At 57.6% G+C, this 12,099-nt stretch overlaps 1 protein-coding gene across 12 annotated transcripts in view; it reads left to right on the plus strand.

Annotated features, from left to right (window-relative positions):
* Nucleotides 1-12,099, plus strand: part of CRTC1 (CREB regulated transcription coactivator 1) — a 56,843-nt gene that overhangs the window by 25,527 nt on the left and 19,217 nt on the right. For 8 of the 12 annotated variants that reach the window (XM_033133874.1, XM_033133876.1, XM_033133878.1 and 5 more), the window contains exons 2-8: nucleotides 1,685-1,801; nucleotides 2,987-3,034; nucleotides 4,455-4,592; nucleotides 5,560-5,621; nucleotides 7,891-7,985; nucleotides 9,998-10,083; nucleotides 11,732-11,772. In XM_033133874.1, coding sequence (XP_032989765.1) covers nucleotides 1,685-1,801; nucleotides 2,987-3,034; nucleotides 4,455-4,592; nucleotides 5,560-5,621; nucleotides 7,891-7,985; nucleotides 9,998-10,083; nucleotides 11,732-11,772 — 587 coding nt within the window. The remainder of the gene's footprint in view (nucleotides 1-1,684; nucleotides 1,802-2,986; nucleotides 3,035-4,454; nucleotides 4,593-5,559; nucleotides 5,622-7,890; nucleotides 7,986-9,997; nucleotides 10,084-11,731; nucleotides 11,773-12,099) is intronic. The other 4 variants (XM_033133875.1, XM_033133886.1, XM_033133885.1 and 1 more) reach the window with 1 other exon arrangement.

The raw sequence follows: 12,099 nt of genomic DNA on the forward strand, positions 1-12,099 counted from the left end.
CGTGGATGCTGTCAGGATGGGAGGATGTGCCCAGCAGGAGCTTGGGCACTGACATGCTGGGGACGTGCACTGTGCCAGGCCACCCCACCCCTGCAGGGTCCTGTCAGCAGGGTGGGGCCGAGGGAGACCAGGGAAGCCCCCCATTTACTCAGGCTCTGCAGGGGAGTAGGTGTCAGGTGGGGACTGGGGCAAAGGACTTCATGTATGACGGGGCTTAGAACAGGATGTGTCGGGGTGGGGGGCCCTGCCTGGAAATGAGGAGCAAGGAAATGGGAGGGGAAACTGGGGACCAGGGAAAACCAAGGGCCAGAAAGGGGCTGTGAGCCATGTGGTACCTGAGAGGTAGAAGCAGTACCTATTCCTGCCACGTGGCTCACGCACAAAGAGGGTGTGGGGTGGGTCTCGGGTCCAGGCAGAGGTGGGGGCCCTGGCCTGTTTTGTCCCTCCTGACTTGGGGGGGCACACAGCGAGTATTCGTGTCAGAGACAGACCCTGGGTTGGGCTCTGAAGATGCTGAGAACCACTCGGGAAGGAATGCATCAAGGTCCACCTCCCTCCCGGCTCCACGCAGCTCTCAGGAAACAGCTGTTTACCTGGGTGAGGTGCTCCGCCCGGTGGGCAGGCGGCCAGTTCTCTGGCTTCACTTCCCCTCCGGTGTCCGAGGCCCCCCAGGAAGCTGGGCCGGCTTGAGGGAACAGGCGGTATGGGCGGCCAGCTGGCGGAAGCTGCCAGGAGCTGTTTGTGAGGGAACGTGAGCGGCCTTGTTGTGTACACAGCGTCGACCCTAGCAACCACCCCAGCCCTGGGAGCGGACGCCACCCCTCCCCGCATGCCCGGTCACCACCCCTGTCAGGACGCCTGCCTCCCACAGTGGTGTGACAGACTATGGGTGGTGCTGCACGGGTCAGGGCATCTGCCGCTGTTCCCGAAAAGTGGAATTGGCTGCTTGAGAGAGAAGAGGTAGATCCCAAGCCAGGTACAAGGCAGCCGTGACCAGTCCCAGAGCCCCAGGCCCCTGCTTCTGAGGCCTGCCCCGGCAGGGATACGGCCAGCCCGGGTGAGGGCCATCCACTGGGCCCAGGGCATTATTGTGCGGTGGGGGGACAGGTAGGAGTTTGGGGCCATGGGCAGGACCCTTGAACTCAGGTGGGGTCTGGCAGACCTGCTCATCCTGTGTGTGCTGCCGGAGAAATCCACATCCTGCACTTTGAAAGCCAGCGCTACTCTTCTGAGCCAGCCCCTCCAATTCAGGTCATTGGAAAGAAGATTTCTCTTGTGTCCGGGCGTCAATTCGCAGCCTCTGGCCCTCATGCTGGAACGCAGCCTTTGGCTGCAATGAGAAACGGCTCCCCTGGGTGGGTGAGGGGCCGCCTCCTCAGGCTGCAGGCTCCAGGCCTGCGCCATACTCTTGCTCATTCACAAACATGTCAGCCAGCAAGGAAGGCCCCCCCAAGTTCACGGAGTCGTCGGGAGGGCCTGCCAGGGCACCTCGATTTTGCTGTTTTGGGTGATGAGACACTGGCTCCTTCTAGAATCTGAGTAATCACGGGGTCTCACACCTTTTGCGACTGGTGCCACTGACCCCACTGCGTGGATTCTTTCCGGGCCCTTGGGGGTGGCACTCTACAGTTTGTGCTTGGGAGGACCCCCGAACCCCAGCTGCAGCTGCCAGTTTCTCTTGCAGCTCCAGCTCCAGAAGTCGCAGTATCTACAACTGGGCCCAAGCCGCGGCCAGTATTACGGCGGGTCCCTGCCCAATGTGAACCAGATCGGAAGTGGCACCGTGGATCTGCCTTTCCAGGTAAACCCCCTTCCCCCACTGCCTCTCTCAGGGAGCTTCCCCTAGCCTCCCACCTGGGGTGCATCCACTCTGGGCGGCGTGTGTGTGTGATGGCTGCTGTGGACAGCTAGGGTCAGCAGACAATTGCCGCATCCCTCCCCTCCACCCCCGCCTACTCCTTTCCTGCTCCTGGGATGGGATGGCTTGGCCAGGCCTCGCCCAGATCGCTCCCCCACTCCCCCCCGCCAGTCCCCTGTCAGCAGACCCTGCAGCAAGGCCCCAGTCTGGCCACAAGTGTTTCGGCAGCCGCTACACCTGTTGGCCGGCTGTGCGGCAGCGGGAACCGCTTGGGGCCTCTGGGGCTTGGCTCCGTCAGCCGCACTAATCCGCAAGCCCAGCGGTTCTCAGAAGGAGGCCCCTCAGCCTGACCCCACTTGTCTGCAAACGTTTCTTGGCAGAGACCCACACAGTGCAGCTCCTGCAGGCCGCGGGGCCGCCGTGCACGTCCTTATCATAAATAACAAGAGATAAGGCCCACCGCCTGGGCGCAGGGCCATCCTCTTCTCCTGGGCTGTGCCCGACCCTAGTTTGCAGGTGGCAAGGTGGGCTTGGGGAGCTGGGGCTGAGAGCTGGGCCACCCCCAGCACCGTGTTGGCTCTGCAGGGACAGGTCCACGGACGGCCACACTTCTGCCCCATTGCTGGGCCAGGGCCCCAGAAACAGCCACATGTGTCCACATGCTGATAGGCCAGGTGGCGCCGGGCCTGTTCCTCAGGGAGCCCATTCCCCACGCAGCCACCTGCGTCACTCCCCAGCTCCTTTTCCTCCCAGGATGCTACTGCTGGATGCAGCGGGCCACCGGCCAGGGTCCACCCCGCTCAGCTCTGGGGCCCTGGGCCACGGCCCTCCTCAGGCAGCCTGCTCGTGGGAGCAGATGCGTGGGGCCGTCGCAGTGACCAAAAGCCGACCTCTTTGTCAGGGCACTTCTGAGTTGGGGTTCTCCCCCTCCTGCCCTCCCCAGCTCTCCCCTTGCCTGGTTTTCCTGTCCCCTTCTCCTTCGAGGAGACTGTTTGTCTGGCCACTCCAAGCTCGCCCTGCCTGGGCTGGCATGGATCTCCTGGGGCTGAGGGAGCAGGGGCCTGTCAGGGGCCTGGGGGACCAGGTGAGGCCAGAGCATCTCAGAGTTTTGGTTCTTTGCATTTCCAGCCCAGCGGATTTCTGGGGGAGGCCTTGGCAGCGGCTCCTGTCTCTCTGGTAAATGAGCCCCTGGGCTGAGGCTTTTGGTGTCCCCAGCGTGGCTGCCCCTGTGGCCTGGTGGGAGGTGTCCTGTCCACCAAATGGAAACGGATTCAATCTACACCCCCCCCCCCCCCCCGTCTGGGGATGTGTGTGCGATTGCGTGGAGAGACCCTGCCCGGGGGTCTGAGCATGCGCGCCCACGCTGCATGGTTGTCCCGTGACAGGCGTACGCGTGTGCGTGTGCGCGGGTCCAAGGTGTGGCCTGTGAGCTGCTCTCTGTCTCTGACTCTGCTTCAGCCGCCTCAGTTTTCCCTCCGCCTTCCAGGCATCTCTGGGGGGAGGTTAGCGGCCCCTGCCCTCTGGTGTCCCTGCCAGATTGTGAGGTTCCCTCCCTCTCTCAGGCATGGCCGTCTTCTGGCCCTAAACCAGCAGGGTCCTTGCTGAGTCAGAGAGAGAGGTGTCCCCGACCCTGGGAGAGCAGTCAGCCCTTAACACCAGCTGAGGCATTCGGTGTGGGTGGGAAGAGCAGGATTCCAGCCATGGCAATCTTCTGGAGGAAAATCGCTTTTTGCCTGGCTGCGCAGAGAAGACAGAAGGGCCCGAAGCCCAGATGGCTGGGCAGCAGGACAGGCCGCATCCAGAGCTGGCTAAGGCTGCCAGTCTCACCCCATTCAGATGGCGAGGAGCCCCCTGGCGCCAGGGACGGCAGAGAGCAGGCTCCTGGGGGCCTCAGAAGCATGGAGCCAGGAGAGGGAGCAGGGCCTGGCCGGGGACCTCATGCCAGCCCCAGGTGCTGGAAGGAAGCCCTGTCCTGCCACGCCATGGGCCAACGGCTACAAAATGTGCCTGCACGTGGCTCTGGGTGGTACTGGGATGTGGTGGGGAGGGTGCTGCAGGCCACGTCTTAGTCAAGACCAGCCCGGGGCTCAATAAGGAGCCTCTGGGGAGTCAGCACTTGGCCAGGTGGGCCCCTCAACGTCCTCAGCTGGAAACCCCGGGCTGTCTCTTGGCAGCCCCTCCAGGAATGACGTAGGTGGGGAGAGGAGGCCGGCTAGGCTCGAGAGAGAAGGCAGAAGCCTGTTTGTACCTGGTGAGAGGCTGGGGGGTGCTCGGCTGTCTGCACCCCTGGCACCCCAGCCAGCACCAGCCCTGAGCTTGTGCCATTCTGCCTGGCCCGTGCATGCTGGCCACACTGCACGCCTGTCGCCCGGGGTCCCCAGCTCGCCCCAACCACCGTAGTGCTCGGAGGCCAGGGGCCAGCTGAAGGAGGAAGCCTGTCTGGGCTGCAGGGTGGTGGCCGAGGGTGTCTCGGGAATGGGGCACCCTAAGGTCAGATCCTGGGGTGCAGGCCACAGCTGATAACCATTTTGTGGGTTTCTCTCTCGTTTTTTCCCATTTCTTCTCCTCCCCTCCCCGGCCCTCTCCCCACATCCAGACACCCTTCCAGTCCTCAGGCCTGGACACCAGTCGGACCACCCGGCACCATGGGCTGGTGGACAGAGTGTACCGGGAGCGCGGCCGGCTCGGCTCCCCGCACCGCCGGCCCCTGTCGGTGGACAAACACGGACGGCAGATATCCTTTCCCCAGAGGACTCAGGCAGGGAGCCTGGGCCCTGTTGGCGACTGCAGGACCCTGAGTTCATCTAGCTGATGGAACTGCCAGCTCTGGGGATGGAGCAGGGCCTCCCCAGTGGACTTCCCAGAGGCAGCAGTGAGGCAAGCGGAGGAGCCTTTGGCTAGGCAGGGACTGGGGGGCACGGGGAACAAGAATGCAGAGGTAGCCGCTGGAGTACGCAGCCTGACGGGAGAGTTGGGGCAGGTGACGCCAGGTCATATTGCACTTGGGCACCCAGCTGGGCAGTGGAGCCCAGGAAGGCCGTGTGCCCACACGTCAGGGCCATGTTGATGGAGTCCTCTAGCTTCTCGGGACCATATAGAGGACAGCCCAGCTGAGGCAGTGGTGTTGAGGGGGTCCAAGCCAGAACTGGACAGATCTGAAGACATAAAGCTCAAGTCCGTACCTTGGCCAAGCAGAGAGATCATCAGGATTCCCCACCGACCCGGCCGCCTCTCAGTGCTTGGCCAGCGCCCCCCAACCCCCCGAGTCTGAGCACTGCTCTGAGACGCCTTGCTTTCTAGAAAAGAGAAGCCTGTTCTTTCCCAGTTCTGATTTCCATGGCAAGGGGAGTCTGACTAGCTGAGCCGCAGATGGAGCCCACGGGCCCCAGGAGCTGCCTCATCAGTCCAGAATTCGTCAAGACCCAGGTCAGCTGAACTAGACTCCCCGCCACCCCCGTGGGCCCCAGATTCTTGTAAGGGGTACAGCAGACATGTGCGCACGCAGGAGGTGAGTGCTGAGTGCTAGGTGGATGGGGCCGCCCCCAAGGCCGCTTGGCAGCCAGGCAGGAAAGCCCCACTCTCCCACCCCCACCAGTCTTGCGGCCCCAGCTGTTTGTAGGCTCCCAGCATCCTGGCCACCAGGTTTCTGGGGCTCGGGTGGGGCCTGAGCCGACAGCGCCATCCCCTTAACTCACACTCAAGTGGACAGCTGCCCTTATGGCACCGTGTACCTCTCGCCGCCCGCGGACACCAGCTGGAGAAGGTCAGTGACCCAGAGCCTGCCCGCAGCCCTCCCGTTGGAAACACAACCACACTCCTCGTGGTCGTGCTTGGAAAACTAATACGCAGTCACTTTCAAATGGCATAACTAAGAAGCATCCGGAAGTTTCTAGGAATCAGCTCTATTTTTCTTGTCTTGTTTAAGCAAAATTGGGATTATGTTGGCTATTCAGTGTTGTAGCTTGCTTTTTTCATTCGATGTTGTAGTTTCCCACATTGCTAAACAGTCATGAAAATGTGATTATAACAGTATTATACGTTTATTACTAGAAGATTAGGAAAATACATAAACGTTCCCAGGAGAGATAAACAACACCCACCGTGCCATCATTAGACCTAGAAAGGTCTAAAATAACAGTCATAGAGTTGATATAAATACCTGCAATAATACAGGTGATGGCTGTGCACCAGTATGAATACTCTTCATGTCACAGAAGGATACACTATAAAATGGTTAAAATGGTAAATTTTATGTTACACATAATTTACCGCACACAGAAAATATGAGGTCAGACAATTAAGTTTGCGAACTCATCCTAGAAAAAGTGCTACATACCTCATTGCTGAATATCACTACGGTCACCTTCCAAGTACTCCCCTTGGGAAGCTATGCACCGACGCCAGAGCCTAGTCCACCCTTCAGAGAAATTTTGGAACTCTTTTTCTGGGATGGCCATCAGAGCTGTCGTCGTATTACCCTTGTCATCAAAGTGTCTTTCTTTCAATATTTCCCTTATCTTCAGGTAAAGAAAGAAGTTATTGGGGGCAATATCAGGTGAGTAGGGAGGGTGTTCCAATACAGTTATTTGTTTACTGGCTAAAAACTCCCTCACAGACAGTGCCGTGTGAGCTGGTGCATTGTCGTGATGCAAGAGCCATGAATCGTTGGCGAAAACTTCAGGTCATCTAACTTTTTCACGCAGCCTTTTCAGCACTTCCAAATAGTCAACTTGGTTACCTGCCCAGTTGGTACAAATTCATAATGAATAATCCCTCTGATATCAAAAAAAGGTTAGCAACATCATTGCAACAAATTCGTGAACTTAATTGTCATACCTCGTATGTACATGTGTAGATGATTTCAGTACAAAAACACCAAAAGTAATAGGAAACTATTAAAATATATATGTATAGGTATATATGTGTGTATATAATACAATACGTAATATATATATAATATATTCAGTAACATAATTCAACAACTAAGCATATATCATACATATATCAAGCTCTATTAACCATCACATATATTAACTAATATAAAACGCAGAGCATTGTGGAGTAGGTGCTGTTGTTTTCCCCATTGTAGACATAAGGAAATTGAGCACAGAGAGGTCAGAATACTTGCTCAGAGACACACAAGTGGTGGGGGACAGGGCCCCAACTGATGCCCCGGCTGGCGCCGGGGTCGGAGACTGGCCTGGTCCTTTGTAACCTATTCTTCTCCCTGAACTAAGTTTCCTCCATGTCACTTTCAGTGGCTGAGACATCCTCGCTGGGTACATGCAGCTCTTATTCTCATCCCCACAGAGCCAGCCGAGTAGTTGGACCTACGCTTTGCACCACTGGCAGCCCCACAGTGTCCTGGGCAGCTGAGGGCTGATCTGGGGACCCACCTTTCAGGCACCTGCGCTGGGGGCAGATTGGGTGACCCTGTCCCTGGGGCAGAGGGCGGAGCTCCTGGCAGCATTTGGGCTGATTAGAGCAATGCCATTCCCTCACGGCCTTCTCCCCCAGGAGCTGCATTCCTTCTAGGGCCTTCTCTGAGCCTCAGGTCACTGCCTCCCCTTCTTGCCCATCACACCTGGTTTGTACCCGAGCATCCCAGAGGGCAGGGTTGCCCATTGGTTTTTGTCACCAGAAGGGGACCCAGTGATGGGCTGGGGGGCCCGTACCCCCAAGGCTGGGCCACTGTGGGACCATTTGGCCTCCTCTCGAGAGGGTTTCAGCAGGAAGGCTCTGTCCTTTACCGACAGCTGAGAAGTACACGAAGGAGTCAGGTATGGCAGGGTCGGCTTAGGATGGACAGAGGGACATCCCTGCTGCTAACAGCTTTGCAGACAAAAACCGTGGTCACCCCTTTGGTTCTTTGGAAGACCATGGTCACGTGCCGCAGCTCACAAAAATGACCCCTGAGTGCTCCCCTGTCCCATCGGGGACGTCCGGGATGAGTGGAACCAGGACGGTCCCTTTATCACCCTTGGGGCCCAGGGGGCCATGTCCCTTTATCATGGTCTCTCTCCTTTTCCCAGGACCAATTCTGATTCTGCCCTGCACCAGAGCACAATGACACCCACCCAGCCAGACCCCTTCATGGGCGGGTCCCAGGACGCACACCAGAAAAGAGGTATGAGCAGAGCGCGCGGGCCCCTTTGCTCGGGTCAGGCAAGTCCAGCAGCGGCCCCTGTGCTCCCAGAGGTCACAAGCTCATGGTGGACAGACCTGTGGGTGAAGGAAGACTCAGTGGGTGCTGTAGGACAAGGAGAGGGACTCAGGGAAACTTTTCAGAGATGGTGCTATTGGAGTTGGAGTTCTGAAGCGTGTGTAGGAGTTTTCTCGGCAGAGAAAACAGCCCCTGAGAACACCCACTGGCTTCTGTTCATGGATTCAGGGCGTGGCCACACAGTCTGCGGGCCCTGCAGGTTCTTTCAAATGGAGCGGGCAGCAAGCTCAAGGCAAAAGGGGCAGCTATCAGCTCGTAACTGAACAGGCCAGAGCTAGATGTTCAGCTTTAGGTGCAGCTTGATCCAGGGCTTCACACTTGATCATTTCCCAGCTCTGCTACTCAGAACCCTCCCAGTTCATAGCCCTTGGGCCTAGCCTGGCCATGGTGGGTGGGAAGGAGACCAGTTCTTTCTCCACTCGTGCCCAGAGCTCCTCTCCAGCTGGGCCATACACACGGCTTTGTAGCTGGGCAGGTCTGTGCCCGGGCCCCCAGCCCCTCCTCAGAGCCGGACACAGAAGCAGAGTCCCTGGGACCTTCCAGGAGGGCACATGCCATGTTAAAAACTGGGGCAGCATCACCCAGAGAGGGGTGCACCATTCTGTGAGGCCAGCTTCACGAAGCCCCGCTGGGACCTGATCTGCCCCGAGACATTAACACTAGAGAATTAATCACAGGCAGTTAAGGCCCAACCACTCACCGCTGGTAGCAGTTCACTGTGCGAGCGTGTAAACACACCGGGGAGATTCTGTGGACAGGAGGATTGTTCACCAGAACTTCACCCCTTGTGGGGTGGCTCTCTGCATTCCATCCTCCCGGCACCCCAGCTCATCGGGCAGTGAAGGTGAGATTGCAGAAGGAACTATCTCCGAATAAAAGCCAGGATTCCAAATGCCCAGGGGTGATGAGGACACAGTGCCTGGTGCTTCCCTCGTTTTCCCTATGTTGGGGACACTTCTGAGGTGGCCATCCCGCTGGCAGTTCCCCCAGGAAGATGGGGGCTTTTGGGGTCAGCGGGTGGGCAGGCATCACCATCTCCTGGGACTCTCGGTGACTGCAAGCCCCGGACTCCTGGCAGCTCAGAGTCCAGTTGTCCTTGGGGTAGGGGTAGGGGAGACATATCATCTGTTCCCATTCCTCTAAGAAGGGCCCAGATGGTGATGGGTCAGGGCTTAGCCTGGCTGCCCTCCACCCCACAGCCCTGCTCTTCCAGGTTTCGAGATGGAGGCGTTGACCCATCTGGCTGCATTATGGCTCTATTGCCAGTGAAAAACTAAACCTCCAATAGGCATGAAGAAATTGGGTCTCATCAAGAAAATGTTTAATCTCCCTTATCAAAAGATCCAAGGAAAGGGGCCTTCAGGTGCAGCTGGTTCCAGGGCCTCAAGTGATGCCTGTCAGGTCCCTCAGACCTTCCCTCCTCCCTTCCCCTCCTCCCTACCTCGGGGCCGGCTGGTATGGTGACTAATTCATGGGGCCACAGCTACAATGGTGGATGTACCCAACCTGGCTGACATTGAATGATGTGTCCCGGGCCCCTGTGCTGACAGCCCCAGAGGGAGAAGCAGGTGTCCATAGTATGGTGGCCACTCACAGGAGGCGAGGACAGGTTCTTAGCTGTTCTCTGTCGCCCGAGGCCTCCAAAGCCCAAATCGGTCCAGTTGGGAGGCCGAATCAATGCATGTCTTCAGCTCCAGAGCTTTCATTTTCATTTTTAAGTCACGTTCTCTGACTTACTGTTTTTAAATGAAACCCTTTTTGTCCTTTAGTATACTCCCCAGAAGTCACTGTTGGGGCAGTTCTGCTCCCATCACGGTTGTGACTGTCTGTTAGGTCAGGGAAGTGCTCTCCTGGTGCTGCCAGGTAGCTGCAGAGTTGCCTTTTCTGACTCTCCTTCTCCCTCCACTCCACCTCAGTCTTACTACTAACAGTCCCAGGAATGGAGGAGACCACATCAGAGACGGACAAGAACCTTTCCAAGCAAGCGTGGGACACCAAGAAGGTAAGAGCCTGTGGGCTTTCGAAAGAGGTTGCCCTTTTGATCTTTTTTGTAAGCATAGCCGTGTAACGATGGTGAAACAGCACACTGGGGCGGCTTCTCCCTCCCTGAAGTAAGACCCTCACTCAGATTTGACAAGTCATGTCGGCCGATTCACTGTGAACCCAGGCCTGTTACAGTGGTGAAAAGCATGTAAAGAAGTAAAACCTGCTGTCAGGCCCACAGCACGTACACTAAAATTGGACACTAGGGATTAGCATGGCCCCTGTGCAAGGATGACGCAAAGACAGCCGAATGTGGTGTTGCCGTAAAGAGAAGATGGCGGGTGTTGGGACAACACGCTGACATCTGGGAGTGAGAAGAGGGTGCCAGAGTCCAGCATGTCGGCAGACTCCTTTTCACTACTGTGTGATACCATGCGTCTGTGAGAATATCAGTAAAGGGATTCCATTGGATTCGTCGGGGGCAGGGCGGGGGAATGATGGGTGAATGCTTAATACTGTTGATGTGGAATGCTTTTGAAAAGAGTTTTTAGAAAGTCATTGTCAAGGTGCTTTGCAAAAATCCGATAATGAAGTGAATGTTTACTCCCAGAATTAAGGAGCCCAGTGGCCAAGTAGAAACCTGTTCCCCCCTCGTTCCTTGCAGAGGCTCAAGGCCCGCTGGTCGCATGCCCCTCCTCAGGTGACACAGTCACTGCCAGTGGCGTGTTTTGCCCTCACTGGGTGTGTGGGCGTGCCGGCCCCACCTTCCCCGTGGCCCCACGTCCTTGTCTGATAATCCCTAAAGAACACACCAGTAGGAGTGTCTGCCCCAGGGCCCCAGAGACAGACAGGAATCGGGGCGCGGGACACAGTGGAGCCCCCGTCAGCACACAGGCTCCGTCCAGTCATGTCTGCTGCCATCAGAAGAGAAGTCCCTGCTTGGTCCTTGAACGAGAGTTTAGTGGCCTGGCCTGGAGGCTGCAGTTCTTGAGTGGTCATAGGTCCCCTGCTCCCAGAGAAGAAGCCAAGGTCTTCCTGCTGACAGGGTTTCCCTGGCATCGTTTCTCTCAGGCCAGTGTGTCCTCAGCACCAGTCCTGGTGGCCAGAATCCCTGTCCTAAGACAGTGGGGCACGAGGGTTCCTAAGGGAGTCCCAGTATTCAGGGCAACTTGTCCAAGCTACCTCAGGCTTCCTTACGTGACGCCCTTCCTGGCATAGACAGAGAGACACTGAGCAGGGGCAGCCCCTGCCCAGGTGGCCCCTGCCCTGATCCAGGAATATGTGGGAGGTTAGCCTCAGGTGCTCAGTTTTCTAGTTGCCCCCTCACAGAGCTGGCGGCTGACAGCTGTGGCACAGCTGAGGGTTGAGATGTAAAGAGCAGGCAACACGTTCCCCCGGGAAGCTGGCTCTGACGAGGCGCCACCTCACCCTGTACTGTGCCATTTAACTGGGCAGACAGAGCGAAGCCAGGAGGGGCCATAGCGAGACTCTTGGTGTTGCCCCTGGGCATGTCTGGGGCAGCCCCCCCATCCCTCAGGAACACCTGTTCTTCATCTGTGGGACTTCCTGGGACCCCAAAAACCCTCTCCTTGAGCGTCACTCGGCCCTGGTAGGGAGCTGGGCCATGCATGAGGAGGCCGCTCAGCCTCTGCTGTCTTTCCTTTCAGACAGGGTCCAGGCCCAAGTCCTGCGAGGTCCCTGGAATCAAGTAAGTGACAGCGAGGCCCGCCCTGCATGCTCGGACAACCCCGATCCCCGGATGCTCACGAGGCTGCAAGTCCCGGCAAGAAGAGTGCTGAGCTGCTGGCAGCCACCCAGCACGGCTGTCTGGGGGGGATGCTTTCACGCCTCAGACACACCCTGTCCCCGGGCCACGGGAGGACCCTGACCACATCCCCTGTCCTCCAGGGATAGGTTGCTTCCTAAGATCCCATTGGAGGTGTAGGCTGATGGTTTTTTCTCGAGCATGGTAGAACCTAAGAGCAGGGTGTCGTTTTCTCCTGTTAGTTTTTTGCACAAGCTCCTTCCCATCACT

This window comes from Rhinolophus ferrumequinum, chromosome 18 (genome assembly GCF_004115265.2).
Source record: "Rhinolophus ferrumequinum isolate MPI-CBG mRhiFer1 chromosome 18, mRhiFer1_v1.p, whole genome shotgun sequence".
NCBI lineage: Eukaryota > Metazoa > Chordata > Mammalia > Chiroptera > Rhinolophidae > Rhinolophus > Rhinolophus ferrumequinum.